General features: G+C 39.8%; 1 protein-coding gene across 40 annotated transcripts in view; it reads right to left on the bottom strand.

Moving 5' to 3' along the window:
- Positions 1-19697, bottom strand: part of NEB (nebulin) — a 213229-nt gene that overhangs the window by 77976 nt on the left and 115556 nt on the right. For 38 of the 40 annotated variants that reach the window (XM_077320081.1, XM_077320041.1, XM_077320047.1 and 35 more), the window contains 18 exons: positions 19212-19319; positions 18006-18317; positions 16183-16386; positions 15899-16003; positions 14043-14150; positions 12718-13029; positions 11136-11339; positions 10851-10955; positions 9561-9665; positions 8357-8668; positions 6967-7071; positions 6320-6418; positions 5556-5657; positions 3508-3615; positions 2595-2906; positions 2041-2145; positions 1828-1932; positions 251-355 (listed from right to left, as the gene is read on the bottom strand). In XM_077320081.1, the coding sequence (XP_077176196.1) occupies positions 251-355; positions 1828-1932; positions 2041-2145; positions 2595-2906; positions 3508-3615; positions 5556-5657; positions 6320-6418; positions 6967-7071; positions 8357-8668; positions 9561-9665; positions 10851-10955; positions 11136-11339; positions 12718-13029; positions 14043-14150; positions 15899-16003; positions 16183-16386; positions 18006-18317; positions 19212-19319 (2916 nt within the window). The remainder of the gene's footprint in view (positions 1-250; positions 356-1827; positions 1933-2040; positions 2146-2594; positions 2907-3507; positions 3616-5555; positions 5658-6319; positions 6419-6966; positions 7072-8356; positions 8669-9560; positions 9666-10850; positions 10956-11135; positions 11340-12717; positions 13030-14042; positions 14151-15898; positions 16004-16182; positions 16387-18005; positions 18318-19211; positions 19320-19697) is intronic. The other 2 variants (XM_077320078.1, XM_077320080.1) reach the window with 2 other exon arrangements.

The raw sequence follows: 19697 nt of genomic DNA, 5'->3' as shown, positions 1-19697 counted from the left end.
ATTGGTCTCTGCATATCTTTAATAGAGTGCTTCACCTGAGATTTTCATATCAATTACTATCTCATGCATTTGACTGAAGATGCCTGGGACTGAACCATGGATCTTATATGCATGCAAAGCAGATGTTCTACCGCTGAATCATAGCACCCCCAAGCTAATACATTATTGCATTATACCCTATAAACAAGTAAAGCAAGAATGTTCATTGTTAGTTATTAGCAAATAGGCAAGATAATTGCCAGAAACTTACATCACTGTAAAGCTTAGACACGTCTCTAGAATGGTTTAAGGCTATAGTGTCTTCGGAACCAATGTAGTGACCTTTCTCAAGGTTAAAGGTTTCTTTGTATTTCAGCTAAAGAAAAAAGTAAAAATGGTATTAATATCAAGCAATGGTATCTTATTGTATTTAATACTTATTGTTTTATAGTCCTTCATGCCATTATCTATAATGTTTACAATTGAAGAGGAATTGCAGAAGAGTAACCATATTTGCAACAAAACCTAACAGAGCAATTCTATGCAGATACAGCCCACTGACTTCAATTGGGTTAGAAAGGTATTAGGGCTATCATGTAAGAATATCTCCACTTTCCCCCCTCCCCAATGCTTGAAAAAAATATAAGCTCAATGAGAAACACATAATTAAAAATTGACGTCTTAACACAAGTTACTATCGCAATTGACTAGTATATAGTGTTTAGCCAATGAATACTTATGGCAGCATCAGATGTTAGAGATTCTTAGGCTGGACCGCCAGTTCCATTCAACGGCCTTCACCTCATTCCTCCACTTAGTAGCCTAGCTATCATACAGTGTAGATAGCAGAATTACATCCACCTAAACCCACTGACTTCAATCAATGCTGAAGGATAGAACTTTGTGTAGGATTGCACTGGTAATGGCTGCTGATGCTATTTTGATGCAATCAGACTAGTTCCAAAACAAAAGGAAGAGGACTGGGGATTAATGTTATATTCAGTTTTCTGCATTAGGGAGTACATGACAACTGCATGCAACGGTTTATCAGATACAAATCGCTTTGCAGGAATATACTTCTGAGTCAGGGACTTCTGGACTACAATCCACTGAAAACTTTATGTCAGTTCTCACAGATTAGGGAATGAGAAAATGAGGAAAACACACTGAGTGGATCATGGTTTTTAAAGATTATATTTATTATTATTTTCATAGAATATATCTTCATTTTTATGATACCAATAATTTAGTGTAGCACCATCATTTTTGCGTAATTACACAAAATACACGTGCTCTTCATTTCATGTTGTCTTTGCTCCTCATTCTGAGAGCTATTCAAATATACCCCAAATACTGCTTAAATTCAGCTTACTCGAGTATGCCATCATTCATTGGTGGTAATGGATTGCATTTGTAAAAACATATTGTATTTGCTGAATACATATACAATGCCATGAATTTTGTGGTTTACAAAAAATTAGAGTATTATGGAGTATTATATTGTCTTTTTGATAATCACTTGAGCAGTTAATTCATACCTGGGATCACCTGTGGAGACCTTTGGGATTGTGAGAATGAGCATAACAAAATGGCAGGAGGTTAAGGCCAATTACAAAATAGTTCTCTATCTTGAAAGAAGAGAAGCTTTAGGGAAAGGACAAATAGGTGCCAGGAAATACCTTGATGGACATACAGTACCCATGGGCCATTGGGGAGCATGGGTCTATGCATAACTGGTCTTCACAGTACTCTTTATAGTAACCAGCCAATAATAAGTTGGATAACATACTACAGTAGTATTTCAAAAAGCATCTTTTAATTGCCAATCCTGTTTAAAAGGATACTTACATCACTCTGAATTATGGAGTTTGCCTTAGCCAAAACAACATCTGGAGCATCGGTTACAGATGTAAATTTAGAAAAACTGTCTATAGCATCTTTTGTGTAGATTCTCTGTAGAAAAATATGATAGGAGTTTCATGAATAGAAAGTACGGGGAAAGTATGGGAATGGACATGTTGTTAAACAAGCTGCTGTAAATCTGTGAAAATGTCCACTTGCCTTGTTAATCAGGTCCTGAGCCTTCTTGACCTTCCGATGTTCCACAGAATCTAAAGGAATCCACCCACAGCCACGGATCCATTCCAGATCAGATTTATAAATATTCTGAAAACATTAAAAACAGATGAAGAGTTAATTACGTATATGTAGGTTCCTCCTTCTTGTTCACTCCTTTGTTGAGTAATACTGACAGTTCACTGCTTTTAGTAGTGGCACCAGTATTCTGGAACAGGACACCCCCAATAAAATAAGACCTTCCCCTCCCTGTTAATAAGGTGATATATAATGTTATGATATATAATGATATATATAATGTTGCGTTTGAAGCTGATTTTGTGTTTTTACGCTGCCAGTTCCTGGTATTATGAATATAACTGTGTCTCACTTTATTAATGGAAAAGTTATGGCAGCCACCCATAACTGTAGGAAAGGTGGCCTGGAAGTCAAGAAAGACACAAATCACATCTCAATTTCATTTTACAAAGTAAGTCTATTCATTATACTGCTATCTATCTGTTTTGAAAGGTGTGCATTTGAATAGGACAATCACTTACATCACTTTGAAGGTCATATGCTTTTCTTGCTTGGATGCAGTCATTCTGGTCAGGGTGGCATGTCCATTCATGAAGGTAAGTACGATACGGGATTTCACTGACTACCGTCTGGCAGTCTTTGGCTGCAATGACAGACAGTATATCCGGAGGTATGTGAATCTTGGACTTTGTCTTGTTATATGCATCTTTATACAATCTGTCGTTCTGGATCTTCCCTGCATGTTCAAACCACACCAGTTTGGGATCCTCTCTCATGTTCTGGACTCCAACGTAGTGCCCTTTTTGCTTGACATAGTCTGCTTTGTATTTCAGCTGGAAGAGGGGGAGAAGGAGAAATGTTTGCAATAGCAACATAGCATGTTTCTGATCTTAACTCGAAGGAACATTCTGAGGATTTATTTCATGATAATACTTTGAATGAATCCAATGAAGGATTTCCATGGACCAAAGAGGGAAGGGATCCTGCTACAGACTTTTAACTCCTCTGTCACTCTGTTCCTGGGATTTAATGTATTTAGGGATGTAGTGGGAGAAATGAAAGGTACACTACACTGACAGGAAACTGCCAGCATAAATTACTATCTGATGTGCTGCACATACATACAAAAGCCGATGTGCAGAATTAATCTTTGTTGTCATAAAGGTGTCACTGAACTCTAACTTTGCTCTCTTTCTTCAGAGCAACATGGCTGCCCACCTGAATCTACTAGATCAAAGCCACTGTTAAATTTACTTACAATAATAGTTCCTGTTCTCCAGGAATGTTATGCAAAGTACTGGAGAAATAATGCACTTAAAACATAGCTCACTAAAAATAAGACAAGGGTTTTGAACCCTGCACCAGGTACAATTAGTTGTAATGAGCCCCAAGAGATAGGTTACCGGTTTTTAAGAGAGAAAGGTTTTCTTTTACCTCACTTTGGACATCATTTGAATGTTTGGCGTGACGAATAGGAACACTGTCTGGAGGCAAGAAATAACCAGTAGATTTCTGCTTCTCCCAGTTCTCCTTGTACAGATTCTAATGGGGGGAAAAGAAAATTAGAATTCATCTACATCATTGCAACTGACTGTTTCTATAGAAACAGAATAGTGAAGTCTCTGAGTTATTAATACCTTAGGAGCTATTTCGGTAGTTCTGAAAAGTTCACATTTTTGGACATTTGTTCTCATATTATCAACCTTCTGTTCTTTCTCACATCCTTGCCTTCCAACTCATTCGAACATCTATAAGCCTCCTCTTACCAACCACCATATGAAAACTTGTGCATTATCTCAAGTGGTTTCATGAGATATCCAACTATTTACAGCTGGACCCATTCCACCAAAGCCTGACTCTTGCTGTCCTAGTTCTAAAGCTGATTTTACTACTGTGTAGCATTAATGCAATGTTGCTGCAGGATAGGAGCTGGTTCCTCTTTGCTTGCCTCCAATGCATCTCCAGGAAGATTAAAATTGAAGGGATCATATAGCAGGGGAACAATATAATTACTGCCCACTCCAATGGGTCTTGCCCTCCCCTGTAAATAAGTCTACGGGGAAAGGGTTAACCGAAAATACCACTTATATCTAGTTTACAGACTTTGATTTCTACTGTAATTTTTACAATGATGAATACACATTCTGCAAATTTTCTCATTGGAATAAGGTGCCCCTGTTGTCCTGGACTAATACCTTGTTATTAGGGGAAGATGTCAGAGCTCGGTGACAGAGTACTCAGTCACAGAGCTTTGCATATGAAGAGTCCTTGATTCAGTCCTTGTTCTCTCTCATGAAAGGGGTCTTAAGAAGGGGAGTTGAGAAATACCTCTCAGAATCTGGACAGCCACTGCCAGTCAAGACTAGTAGACCAAAGTCAGATTCACATGCTCATATTTCCAAATACCTAACTAGGAACGGGCATGAACCAGCTCATGAACTTAAGTTTGTGATTAATTTTGGCTGGCTCAGTGTTCACAAACTGACATTTACCGCAGGTCAATCAGCATGAACTTTCCAAGCAGTTCATAGTGGTTCATGCTGGTTTGTGAATGCATCTATTTCCAGACAGACTGTCTCCACGCAAACAAAATGTTTACTAAACTTCAAAGAGGGTATGGAATTCTTCAGCCACAGAAATGCTGTTAGCAGTTTCAAACTAATCATGACCATTTCAAGAGCCCCTCCCTCTTACAAGTGTTCCTTTATGTTCACTTTCCATTTTCTTGCACAGTGCTTGCAAAATCCTCTCCCCACACTGTTGAGCTGACATTGCCACAATGGCAATGGGTTCTGCTAGACACTAATTCTTTGCACTGGCTTTGCTGGGCTTGTAAAAATGCTTCAGTTTCTACTGCAGAGATTCTCTGGTTTGACTTTAGTCCTGTAGGATTTGCAGTGCCGCAGTGGCATTTGATTCAGCTGGGCACATTGCACTGGTTTTGATGAGCTTCAAAAAACTTCTCCGACCTTCAGTTTCTACTGCAGAGATTCTCTAGGACTTTGATTCTGTTCTGCTGGGCTTCCACCACCCTTCCTTTTCCCCTCCATTGGAAACAATAAAGGATGTGGGACAACTTCTTTGGGGGGCTGTAACTCAGACCCCATAAACCCAATCCTCATCAAACTTGGAGAGCAGATAGAGGAGGGACAGCCAGAGAGAGATCCCCAGCATCTCTAGCATCACAAACCAAACTAGTTCCTCTAGTTCTTCAGAGTTCATGATGGTTCATGGCTCAGGAATCAGGCACCCCATGAACTGACATGAACCACATTTTCTTGATTTGTGCCCATTCCTATTCCTAATGGCCTTGCTTGACTCAAGTTTACCAAATTCTAAAGATACCAAAAAGAACATTCCTATGAAGGCCTACATGAAATCGTACTCTGATCTGTTCAATGCGTCTTACTGCCAAGAAAGTGTCCTTAGGATTGCACTGTAAAATTCTCAGATTCCCAATTTCTTTGGCAAAAAGAACATACATGATTAAGAATCCTGGCTGCTTCTTTAGCTGCTTCTAACTGTGGTGTCTCCGTTAGTGTGTAATTTGTTTTGATGTTATTCCATTCCTGGTGGTACTTAATCTGAAAAAGGAAAATATATTTGATTAATGTATTGCAAATTGATGTTATAAGCTTAAAAATTTGGCCTGGGTGATAAAACTGCCTACAGTTTGCAAGCCCAAACCCATACAGTTATACACTTAAGTATAAGGAAAGCATCAACGGGGAGACCACAGAAGTATGCTCAAGGGTTCAGAAATCTATTGAGCCCATATTGCCGAATATATCAAGCCTCAGTAGCAATAAGAAATAAATGAGGAAAAAAAATGCAAAAGTTGAGAAGCTATGACATCTGCATTCATATATCATGAAGAACCCCAGTTAAGACTAATTGTGGTTAATTAACCAATTTCATATCCTAGCTTTTGTCCCTGATTTGATGGGCACAGTAACCACAGTTAGTGATGGTTTGCACTCTGACAAACTAGCCATAGTTAGTTTAATTAAATTATGGTTCTGCATTATGTCTAAACTGAACAAAAGAGAGGAAAACCCTCTGTAAAATGTCCCAAGATAATGCAGCGTAGGCATCACAGTATCCAAATTTCTCTCCTTAGTGGGTGTGGGCACTATTACTATACTGTAATTCAGTGAACATCCACAGTAATTTGTAATTTCAGTCCCAAAAATACTGTTCTTTCTGCATGCACAGGTCATCTGGCAGGCTAAAAGGCTATACTTACATCACTTAGAATTTCCCCACTTTGCTTGGCTGTGATATAATCCACCCGATCAGCCACTGGGGTAAATTTCTGGCTGTCAACTTTTGTACGATACTTTCTCTGCACAAGGGAGGGAAAAGAAGATATAAGGTCACAAAGTTAATGAAGCCAGTACTTGACATAACAAAATGCAGAGTGCTCACAGGACCACTTTCCAGTTGTGTGTGGAATGACTCATTCTCCCCGAAATAATTTTCCCTTTTCTTATACTTTTATTCATGTCCAGCATACCCTGAATAACAGAACCACCATTATTGGTAGTAAATTACAATTTTTAGTCTGATAAAAAGGAAATGTTTCATAGTCTCTTAAAAACAACAACAACACCCCTTGGATTTAAAATAGCCTGCACACTTAACTCATCCCTAAAGGGCCAATGTGAGTCAAAACGACTAACCTATTAATTTTTTGTTTTTCCGATAACTGGGGTATGTGACTACAGGAATCTGTAGTCAGTAAATAAATGTAATATATATAATATAAAATATTAGGCGTGTCAACAGAAAATGTGTCATGGAAGAGGCCAGTGTTTACAAAGGAAATCATGCCTAAGCCCATTAGGAAAAACTTGCACAGATAAATTAGTGAAGGAATTCTTTAAACATTACCTCACTCAAAATGTCCTGAGCGTTTTTAACATGGTTGACTATCACAGAGTCATTTGGCATCCAGCCAATTCCACGTAGCCATTCCAGATCCGATTTATAAATAGCCTGGGTGTACGGGGGAGAAAGAATTTAGTTATATAATATTGCAGGTAGCCCCTAATTCAATATGTAATGTTTCATGGAGATGTTTACTGCTTTTTAACCAAAGAATAAAGGCCTTATTTTCATGACATCTACGAAGAGTACCACGAAAGGAATATTGAATTCTGGAGGACAGGTTTACTCCCATGAAAACTAATGCCCCTTTAAAACATAAAGAGAGCACATCTGCTGCCAAACTGTAAATAATGGGCAGTGATCTGTACACAGCTCCAGAGCCACTGTCTACCCCTCATCGAAATTAATACCCCTTTGAACTTTAAAGTGATATTATTTTGAGTGTCAGCTATGGCAGTAAGCTCCCTGCTCTGCTTTTTTCTTTCTGCTTCCTCAATAACTGCTCCTTAAACTTTAAAAGAATATCATATCCAATGGACAATAGATATAGTCTCTGGAGTCCAAGTCTGCCTCTCGTTGAAAATAATGGGCAGTAGACCTAGATGCTTAAGTTCACAGGCTAGGTCTACTACCTAATGCAAAATGATGGCTACTAGGGCCCATTCTGCACATGTTGGATAATACATTTTCAATGTGCTTTTGCAGCTTGATTTTCCTGTACAAAACAGGATAATCTACTTCTAAGGTACACTGAAAGTGCATTATCCAACATATGCATAATAGGGCCCTGGTCTCTAGACTCTGCCCATTATTTAAAGCAGTGGTCCCCAACCTTCTTATCACTGGGAACCAGTCAACGCTTGACAATTTTAGGCCCGGGGGGGGGGTAGTCTTTTGCCGAGAGATGTCGCTGCCGCCTGAGCTCCTGCTCCACTTGCTTTCCCGCCAGTGCCTGACTTCTCGCCACCCGCTGGGGGCCACTGCCAGCAGCAGCTGCACATTGCCACGCCAAGGGGCCACCCCAGCCATGGCGGCCACTGGAGAGCACCAAAGGTGAGCCAGTGGAAGAGTGGCAGAGCAGGCCCCGAGGCAGCAGCCGGGGAAGAGGATGAAGAGGAGCCGCGGCCCAGTACCAACTGATCCACAGACCAGTCCCAGTCCCCGGACCGGGGGTTGGGGACTGCTGATTTAAAGTGCTCCATATAAAATTTAAAGGCTCATGTTCAACTTTGGGTTGGCAGTATACAAATGCACAACCATGCATTGCACTGTTTGCACTGTTAATTAGGCAAAATGCCCAACACAGATTGTTCTGGTGCCAACAATGAAAATCCAACAAGGGATGAATGTACAAAAAGCTGTAAATGTACTGCTGATTATTGTTTTTACTTACATCACTCTGTAGCTCGTATGCTTTCTTGGCTTGGATGACATCATTCTGGTCAGGCAGACATGTCCACTCATGCAGGTAGCGGCGGTAATCAATGTCACTGACCAGTTTCTGACAGTTCTTGGCCAACAAGATGGACAGCATGTCCACTGGGCTATTGAACTTAGTCTTCCATTTCTCAAACTCTTTCTTGTATACTCGATCACTTTGCAGCTTAGCTACATGTAATGCCAGGACCAGTTTGGGATCATCATAGATGTTTCGGCATCCCACGTGGTGTCCAAGTTGCCTACGGTAGCCTTCTTTGTACTTGTACTAATAGTATTTTCAAGAAAAACACAATGAGAATTTTCACCTGATACTGTGCAAGGATCACTGAAGATATAGTAAGCTTCTAAAAAATGCAAGTAGAGTATTGGGATTTTATTAAGCTAAGGCTGCAGTTCTATGAATACTTGATCATTTCAATTATTGCATTTGGTACTAAAGGATGAAACAGTAAGCTGAGTAAATTTGGTTTTGAGTTTATAAAACTGAAATTTGAGAACAGCATTTTTTATGGGTAATGGGGAATCATAAACTCAAAATTCCATATTTCGAAACATGGCTTGGTTTAAATACTTAAATGTACTATTCAAAATGCATTTACAATATTAATTGGCACAAATAATTATTAGGAGAGTTCAGCTTGTGGAACATTTTGCAAGACAAAATTTGCACCTGCAAGAAATAATCTGTCCCTTATTTTCCTTTAGGATAATGTCTGTATTTTCCCTCTAGTTAATTTTATTAGCAACTAACTTTTAATTTTTAAATTACATGTGGTATAATTTTTTATTTAATTCATATTATAACTTTATCATTATCATTATCATTATCATTATCATTATCATTTCTAGCCTGCCACTCCCAAAAAGCTCATGGCGGGTTACAGACACATAAAATCCCCCAATAAAAATTACCCTTAAAAGCTTCTTGTCCAAAAGAGACTCTGTATCTCATCCTTTCTTTCAAACTGTTAATTTATGTAGTTTCAGCATCATACCAAGATATCATTCTCTGTCTTGTAACATTTTATACACTAATAATTGCAAGGCCCCCAGCATCCTATTATCTTTCCTCAAACTTCTGTTTCTTGCACTATTATTTTAAACACTCTAGAATCCCTGAAGTATCCGAGCACACGCATTTCTGTTCACATACTTACATCACTGGCAATCTCTCTTGAAGCTTTGGCTGTCTTGATGGGAACTGCATCTGATCTCAGATCAATAAATTTCTTTATGTCATCCCAAGCTTCCCTGTAAAGTTTCTGCAAAAGCACAATGTTGTTAATATACTCTCCTAGCGCTTACATATTTTGGCTGCAGTCCTAAGAACAGTTTCCTGGAAATAAGCTCCACTAAATAATATGGGACATATGTCCATGTATACTTGCTCAGGATTGCTCCCGGGCTCTCTCTCATTTCCTACTCCTTCCTCAATTCTGTTTCACGCACAGAGACTCACTACATACATCAGAGCAGTCCCAGCCCAATCTCTTGGCAGCTTGCAAGCGTATGTGAAGATGAAGACATGCCAAGACACTAGTTTTATTTGCAGCTAAACCTTAGCAGCCACTGCACTTGGTGACAAATGTTTGAGAAAGAAAGGTTGTTCCAGTGTAATGTCACAGCTGTGGATCAAGGTCATTCTTGTGAGTTGACCTGGTAGACCACACTGACACATTAGCCAGAACTGGTGCAACTGCAGAGACCAAACTGCCATTACTAGATGTAGCATGGCTGCAGCATACAAATCTGCTGAGCAGTACAACAGTGACAGGCAGCAGGGCAACACCCACTGCCAATCAGGGATGCTAATGTAAATTACCTGCTGCACTATGGCAGCAAATGTCTAAAGTCTTGGATTGAAAGAGAAAATTGGAGAAGAGCCAATATATCATCCCAACGCACTACAGCTTTACCTAGATTTAAATAATTTGCCCTGAATTTTATCTGTGCTTGTTGTTCAGAACTTAAGCACTTTACCTTAAACACAGTGAAGGTTTTCCTTCTGAAAGTAAGGATTTGGATGAAAATCCCTGTATCAATATTGCTCCTGGGGGTGAACAAAACATGTGGCCTATACTGACCCCCATTATCATTGCAGGAAGGCAAGGCTACAAGGAGCTCCTTGCCTACTTCATTTTATAACAATCATATATCAGCAATAACACAGCCAATATAAAAGCCATCTACCAAATGGTTGTGCAGGTACACTTATTAAGGAGTCATTTTAAATCTGAGGTGTCTCAGCATCTAAAGTTGAGTAGGGAGGAGCATGAAAATTGCATGTAGATAATCATTTATGACAATTCTGCACACATCTGCTTTTTCTGATCTATTTTCAGTCATCAGTATTTTGTTTATGGGATACTTGGAACATCTGAAGCAGTACTTAGGCTAAATACTGATACTTGTCCTGTCAACCAAAGAAGCATCGTAGAAATACTTACATTGCTCACGTTGACAGCATTAGCCCTGGACAGCATGATTTCAGGTGTATCTGGCATCACATGGATCATCGTTTTATCTTTATCCCAAACTTCTCTGTATTTAGCCTACAAAAATACAAAACCATCCGATAACATATGTCTATCTTCTTGTACATTTTCACTTGGAATGTCAAAGCCATCTAAGTGACTACTAATTGTGGATTGGCATTACAAACAAATTAGGAACGTTTGGTTGCATAATTTATTACGCAGAACAATTTTACAGTAGAGGAAGGAGTTACGTACAAGGCTGAGTTGCTCAGCATTGGTTTTAGCAAGAAGTATTTCTGGAGTGTCAACGATGTTGGTAAATTTCAGGCGGTCAGGAGGCGTGCGGTACAGTCTCTCGTTCAAGAGATCTTGGGCAGCTTTGACTCTCTTTACGTCCACAGACTCATGTGGTACCCATCCAACACCCCGGAGCCATTCCAGATCTGACTTATAAACAGCCTGTAAAATAAAATTCCAGAGGACAATGGGAGTTTAAATTAATCTCAAAAGAAAACACTTTGTAGGCAGTTAAGAAAGTCAGACGTGAGTTAGGAGTGACTGATTTGTTACCTTGATTTTAATAGAACATAAGCACAATTAACTTTCTCTGGACTGGGCCAAAAGGTTTCCTGACTTTTGTAGGTTCCATTAGAATCAATATAACAAATTAGTCATTATTAACTTCAGATCTACATCAAACTAGAACAAAAATTAAAGTCTCAGAGGTTCACTTCTAGAATTTATGCTGCTTGGCAACCTCGTTCATGAAATTAGCAGAACGCTGATAAAATCCATGCACGATGCTCAAAGTTTGGTGTGACAGTACCTCAAGTGATTATTGATTAAAAAGAGACTTTGGTGAGTTACGTTTTAAATAATTCTAGTGCATCATGATATCTCTATTAATATTCATAATACTGTAAATTATTTCCAGCAGGAAATAAACATCAACATCATTAACTTAACCCACACTAGTCATGATCAAATTCTATGATAATTCCATGACCATACTGAGGTTAAATTTCAGATGCTGACATATCCAAAGAGTGACCCAGAATTCATGGAAATAGCACCTTTCAATCCACCCGCCCCCTACTGGATACAATGTTGGAAGGGAGATTTTTGGGGGAGGGGATCATCCTTCTATGCCAGCAGAAGTATTTTTCTGGTGACAAAGAAATGACATGGAAGCAAGAGCAGGCACAGCGATAAAAAATCTTCTGCTGTCACCTTTCTTTGAGCCTCTATTATTGTCCATTATTTGCGTGTAGTAGAAGTGGAATTACACCAGACGAATAAAAGGAAATACAAAATATACCTGTTTACACCAAAGTAATACAGGAGAAGTAGAATACAACAAATTCCTTATAGTCAGAACTAAAAAAATTCTGCTGGGCCTGCAAAATGGAGCTGTTCCACCAGGCAAGACAATTAAATCAGCCCACCAACCATAGCCCAGAGGCCCCTCCCACCATCAACTGCACCTGCAAATGAAGAGCTCAATCACAATGCAACTAATCTGTAGAGTTAAAATTATAATGTTCTACTATTAAATTATTAAACTATAAACCGATACAAATTCCTACTGTTAAAACGTTACATGTTCAAATCATCATCACGAACGTTTCAGTATAAACTGCCCTGAGCCACAAGGGAAGGCAGTATTTAAATTAAAAAAAATAAAAATATATAACTTCCCACATAATACAAGGGAAAAATAAATGGTTTAAACATTGATTAATGGTTTAACAATAGAAATGTAAGAAAGTGTGTTAAAACTGACATCTAAATTTATCTGGAAAACATTATTTGTGTGTCTCTTCTTGGATACACTTACATCACTCTGTAGTTCATAGGCCTTTCTTGCCTGGATCACGTCATTCTGGTCCGGCAGGCAAGTCCACTGGTGCAAATAACGCCGATAATCAACATCGCTCACTAAAGACTGGCCTTGCTTGGCAGCATGGATAGCCACCATATCAACGGGTATAGTGATCTTGGCTTTTGAATTGTTGTAAGCCTTCTTATACTCTCTGTCATTTTGCATCTTCAGGACTTTGGCAGCCCATGATAGTTTGGGGTCTTCTGCTACTGAAGGGCATCCAATGTAGTGACCTTTCTGTTTCTCATGAGCTTCTTTGTACTTGTACTTTACAGGAATGCAGGAAAGAAAATTAGAAGTGCAAACAGAATATTTCCAAGAAGCCATTTAAGCAGCAGTTTAGAGAAGGGATTCCCAATCAGGGATCCGTGGACCCCTGAGGGTCGGTGGGAGTTCTGAAGGGGGTCCCCGGGATTTCTGAAGTGGCATTGTATGGTGGTGTCTAGGCTGTCTTCTCAGCTCCTACTCTGCTTTCCAGCCTACATGAGGCAGAAGCAGTAAAGGCAGAGGAGGGAGTAAAAGGAGGGCTAAGGGTCTGAGTAGTGATGTCATTTCCAGGAGTCTGGCAGGGGGAGTGGCCAGCTGGCATCACTTCCAGGGCTCCTCAACATCTGAAAAATTATTTCAGGGGCTCCTCCATGGTCAAAAGGTTGGAAAAGGTTGGTTTAGAGTGTTCCAGTTTGAAAATTTTCAACCCATGAATTTATTCAGTGTAAGTATGGAATAATAAAAAATTCCTGGATTACCTATTTTGATTTATAAAATATTTATAAATGATTGCCTATCAGACAGCAGAAGCTTTCCAAAGTCATGGTAGCTTTTGAATGGCATCAGACACTTGAAATTAAATAGCAGCTCACAATAAAATTGTGAAAAGGCAATATATACAATCATATTTAACCTGCTCTGGAAGATATCTAAGCATTTACTCCAATATATGCACATTAAATCAATAGTGAAAAATGCAATCTTTGAAGAAATGTTTGGCAGCAGAAGGAAGCAGTTTCCACTTTAATTAGTGTATAAAAGATTATCATTACCAACATATATCTCAGAGCTTCCAACAGCTATCTCAGTGGCAGTGCAATTTAATGGAATACATTAAACTTTAATATTATTCTATATTTGCACTGTAACAAACATACAGGGTTATATGTTTATGGCTGAATAAATACAACTTGGAGACTGGATTGTCTAGACATATACTATAGACTAGACATATAGTCTCACAACATAAAAATAAAGCCACCTAAGCAAAATGTAAAATAGTGAGACTATACCTCGCTGGCAATTTCCCTGGAAGCTTTAGCATGCTTGATTGAAATGGTATCAGCTCTTATGTCATAACTTTTTGCCTTGGCCTCATCCCAGGCTCCAGTATAACATTTCTGCAATCAAAATGAATGCACCAGTTTTAGTCTGGTCATAAAATAAATGAGGAAAATAAACACAGACAACCACATATTTTAAAAAGTGAACATTGTAAATATCTTGTCATGACCTGTGCATGGATAAGCACTGCAGCGATATAGTCTACATAAATACATACAGGCATACATCTTGGAGCACTGACTTGCCTATGGTTCATTTGTGACAGTGGAAATTTGACTTAGTGAAACTAGAGCTGGGCTGAATCTGCACGGAGATTTTATTCCAATCCAATGTCGATTCCTGCCTTCTCCACTGAATGCAATTTCCATTTTGATTTTGTCCAATTTAAATTTTCCCTCTGCAACAAGCATGATTGATCCGGAGTGACCCTACCTTTTCCCTGCAATGTCTTAGTGGATATAACCACGACAGCCATCCAACTATTGCCCCGTCTTGCACTTAGTGTTTCTGGGGAAATTGCTTGAAAAAGCAGTCATGGACTAATTGTCAGCATACTTGGAAGAAGCGTCAGTCCTAGACCCATCCCAGTCGGGTTTCTGGCCTGGCCATGGGGTAGAGACAGTGCTCGTCGCCCTGATGGACGACCCCCGTTGCCAGCTGGACCAGGGCGGATCATGAGCTTTTAGCTTACCGCCTCGGCAATGCTGGGATCAGAGGCTGATCTCCTTTCTCCGGAATCGCGGACAGAGGGTAGCCATTAGGAGAGAGCTCATCAAGCCATCACCAACTGGCTTGTGAAGTCCCCCAAGGGGCAATTCTCTCTCCAACTCTATTTAACATCTTTATGAGCCCTCTTGCCCAACTGGTGCGGAGGTTTGGGCTGGGCTGCCACCAATATGCTGATAACACCCAGCCCTTCCTCCTGATGGATGGCTGCTCTGACTCTCCCCCAGAAGCATTAGCCAGCTGCCTGGAAGCGGTGACGGGGTGGCTCAAGCAGAGTGACCTTGGGCTCGCCACAGGACTGATAAAGCTGTTCTGAACAAGCAGTAATATCAGGGCTCTCTCAGCCTCACCCACTTCACAGGGTGTCTGTTGTGGGGAGAGGAAAGGGAAGGCGGTTGTAAGCCACTTTGAGACTCCTTTGGGTAGAGAAAAGAGGCATATAAGAACCAACTCTTCTTCTTCACAATTTATCCAACCAATACAGAGGAAAGTGACACTTCCTCCCCAGTTATCAGGTACTCTTGGAAATCTCCTGATGATGACCACTCTACGAAAACCTCTTTTCAGTGATCCTAGGTTTTCTATCTCTCATCTTTATGTTCTCTAACTATATAGTTTAAGCCAGATTTGTGTTGATGAAGCTCAACTGTTCCTTAACTCATCTTCATCCTACTTACTGACCCACTAGAATATTGCAAATGCCATTGGGTTAGGAAACCTGTATAGCTAAACTCTGCAATTCTGCTCTGTAAATTTAGGTAATATGCAGCTACCGTGAGGAGGTCTCTGGAGAAGCGGCATACGAATTGTCTAAACACATAGGGATATTTGCAAAGAACACTATGAAAAGAAATGTGTTATGTTTCTTGTCCCTTTTCATTAGCTAATTGGGCTTCCATTGATTCTCTAAATGGGACCCCATGAGCCATCTACTGGGAAGGACTAGCCATAATAGCCAGTATTACAGGCAGACGCCTGGGGATTTTTGCTTCAAATTCTCAATGCTGCCTCCAAAGATACAAACACATCACTCCAATAACAGAGAAGACAAATTTGATGCTGTAATCAATGTTCTTACATTGCTGATATTCACAGAATTCATTTTAGACAGCAGCATTCCAGGGGTATCAGCTGGAAGGTGGAACTGTGTCTTCTCTTTGTCCCAGGCGTCACGATACAGATGCTAAAGAGGCACAAAAGAGAGGATTGTTTCACTGAATGATGGAAAACTCTCTTGATTCTCAAAGCCATGCAGCTATATTTTCCCCGTTTTGCAAGCCACCAATCTCATCTGTTTTCACTGCCATGCCATCAAAATGTATATCGCGATGAATATATAATAATGACATAATCCCATCTTACCTCGCTAATTTGTTGAGCATTGATTTTAGCAAGGATAACAGGAGGTGGGTCAGCAATACTGGTAAATTTCAGTGTGTCTGGACGCTGCTTGTATAATCTGTCGTTCAAAATATCTTGAGCTTTTTTCACTTTGAGCACTTCCACAGAGCCCTCTGGCATCCAGCCAACGCCACGCAACCACTCAAGGTCCGATTTATAAGCATTCTGCAAAGGAGTATAAAATTCATAATTCCACTGAAGTTAACCCTCAACATATTAAGAATGGCTTGAGGTTGATCTGGAGCTTTGGGCTTGGGTGTCACCAATATGCGGATGACACCCAGTTCTATCTCCTGATGGATGGTTGGTCGGATGCCCCTCCGAGCTCATTTGACTGGTGCTTGGAGGCTGTGGTGGAGTGGCCCAAGGCGGGCCACCTGAAACTTAAAATATAAATTGTGAAAACTGAAATATAAACATGGCAGTTAATTTGTCTTCTCCTGAGAACAGAGGCCCTGAACATCCTTGTCAGGATTGCTACAGTGCTTTTCATACAACTCCATGAAAGGTACTTTGATTGGTGGTGTCAGCAGCATGCTATAGACAGCAACAGTGCTTCTGAAGACAAATTAAGATTTCAGCAGCCCTAAATATCCAGTTGGGACTAATGTCAACATGGGAGAGATATTCTCAATCCAACATTCTCAGATTTAAAATTTGTTTTAGCTCTTCTAATATGCCCCAGAAATAAAGGACCAAATACTAATTCATATAAGAATGGATGACACTTGAAAATCCGCTGAGAAGACTGCATATTGAAGTTCCCTGACCCCAGTGAATCCCTTCTGGGCATATAAGATTTAGTAGGCCTTCAGAAATACCATTTTTAAGCAACTTCTTAATGGTAGCTTCATATAACTGTAAGGAGATACAGGTTCTGGACTGTGTTGAGAGCCTCCACCAGAATGGTGATGCATGAAAGTAACAATCTGGGCAAAATAATTTTTACATTGTTTCAATACAATTATCTCGATAATCATCAGAATGATGACATACAGTTGACACCTAATATCTCCTTACAATAACCAACATGGAGCAAGCAATTACACATATGAGAATTCATCCGAACCCTTCCTAAGATATGTGATGGAGCAGAAAGTTGTAATTAGACTCTTAATATCCTGAGTTATGACTGGTCATACTGTCTATCCATCTACCTTCAATAATAAAAAAGTGGGGGGGAGTGAACCCTGCCTCGCAGATGTTGGTTTTAAGGCTGCTTATAAAATTACTATCACATAGAGACAAATGGCCATCTTAAATTAAATTACCACAGAGCCAATGGTGCACACATGTCTTCCAGCAGGGGAGGAAGGTGAGAAATACCTTTTAGCCAGCTATATAAGACTGGGGATGAGCTTCTGTTTCCCCTCTGTAGCAGGTAATGATGTTTGGACATAGAGAGCCCAGGCTAATTCAGGGTCTTCAGATCTCAGAAACTCAGCAGGGTCAGCTGAGACCACCAAGAAATTTTAACGTTATTACAAAGAAGCATAAAATGGCAAACTGCCTCTGAATGTCTGTTGCCTTGAAAAACCTAGATCATCTATGAACTGATGGGGTGAAGCAAGTATTACAGGAACTGCTCCTCCCTGTTAGTCCATGTCTCACAGCCAAGAGACAAAGTCGTGTTTTCTTTTAAACTATGTTTCCAATTTCTTGAGTCCACCAAATAGAAAAGAAGAAAATTAATTCCTAATTAAACAAACAGTAACATTTCACCAAAGGTCGCAAGGGAAAAGAGAGAATACTATAATGCAAGGCGAATTGCTGCTTCTACTCACATCACTCTGTAGCTCGTATGCTTTCTTGGCTTGGATGACGTCATTCTGGTCAGGCAGACATGTCCACTCATGCAGATAGCGGCGGTAATCAATGTCACTGACCAGTTTCTGACAGTTCTTGGCCAGCAAGATGGACAGCATGTCCACTGGGCTATTGAACTTAGTCTTCCATTTCTCAAAATCTTTCTTGTATACCCGATCACTTTGCAGCTTAGCTACATGCATCGCCAGTACCAGCTTGGGGTCATCATAAATGTTTCGGCATCCCACATGGTGTCCAAGTTGCTTACGATAGCCTTCTTTGTACTTGTACTAATAGCATTTTCAAGAAAAACACAATGAGAATTTTCACACGATGCTCCAAAACAATCACCTAGGATTTTAAATGTAATTCCTGACATAGATGGCCCAAGATAGCCCAATCTCAATATATATCAGAAACAAAGTGGAGACAACCTGGTTCATACTCAGATGGGAGTCCTCCAAGGAAGAGGTAAGCAATGACAAACCAACTCTTTTCATTTATTGACTTGAAAACCCCGTGAGGGGTCACCATAAGTCAGTTACAACTGGATGGCACTTCCCACATGTAGTGGAACTGTAGCCAACAAACCTGCTTTAAAACTTTGGTTCAGGCCTGAATCTGTGATCAGGCCTCAAAAGTGCCTTGCCATGAAACTATGTGTTTCCAATTAATAGTAGATTGCTTACCCTTGAAGTCTTTCACCTGTTGCCTTGAAGCACAATTAGCTGGACGTGTGAAAATAAGAAGCCCTAACTTCAGCTGTTGCCAATTAAGTGTTATGAGAACATGGCCTGTTTTTAGGATGGGCCCTGATGAAGTCAGCCTTTTCACTCAAGTCCATGATTGGTCTTCTATCTAGTTACCTTAGCAACAGCGATTCCATTGGTTCAATTGTTAGTTGACAAATTGGTTTGATTGGTTTTGTCCTGGAAATACCATGTGGAGTTCTTCCATATCCATTTTGAATATGCTTTGTCTTGCCCTCTTGACCCCCCCACCCCCTGAGTTTAGTAGAACTCTCTTCCAGTTTGGATTCCCTGGGTCTAACCATTTTGTAACTCTGGACTTTGCATCTCAACTTGTAACTTCGTTTGTGAGTATAAATTACCCAGCTAGTTATATTAAGCAACTTCAGGGACAGATTTGCAATGTTACAGGGATAATGAATGTGACCATAGTACCTCACTGGCAATATTTCTAGAAGCCTTGGCCTGCTGGATTTCAATGGCATCCAGTCTTAAGTCATAACCTTTCTTCTTGGCTTCTTCCCAGCCTGATTGATAATGTTTCTGCAGAGGAAGTGAATAATTCAGCATCAGTGTATATAATTTTAGTAAGGGTTATTAAAGAATATTTTCTCATGCACATATGACATTTAGGTTATATTCCCTATTACAAGTGATGGAGAGCTCAAGGAATTATTTATGATAGGAAAAAGTCACCATTTAGTAATCTTTCCCCAAACCATCTCCCATAACAAAGATTGCTTGCAAGGATAAAATGCTCAAATGGATATTTTCTCATACTCCTATATACTACAAAATTATTTTAAGACTATGCCCAAGTATCTTATATTCTAACAGTCATCTATAGATAGCTAAATCCATGACTTGAGGCCACATAGAAGCTAAAGAAACAGAGGTTAAACAACTACAATACAAACTATC

This window comes from Paroedura picta, chromosome 2, assembly GCF_049243985.1.
Source record: "Paroedura picta isolate Pp20150507F chromosome 2, Ppicta_v3.0, whole genome shotgun sequence".
Classification (NCBI taxonomy): Eukaryota; Metazoa; Chordata; class Lepidosauria; order Squamata; family Gekkonidae; genus Paroedura; species Paroedura picta.
Note: the sequence above shows the minus strand (reverse complement) of the source record. Positions and strands in the feature narration are given on the sequence as shown.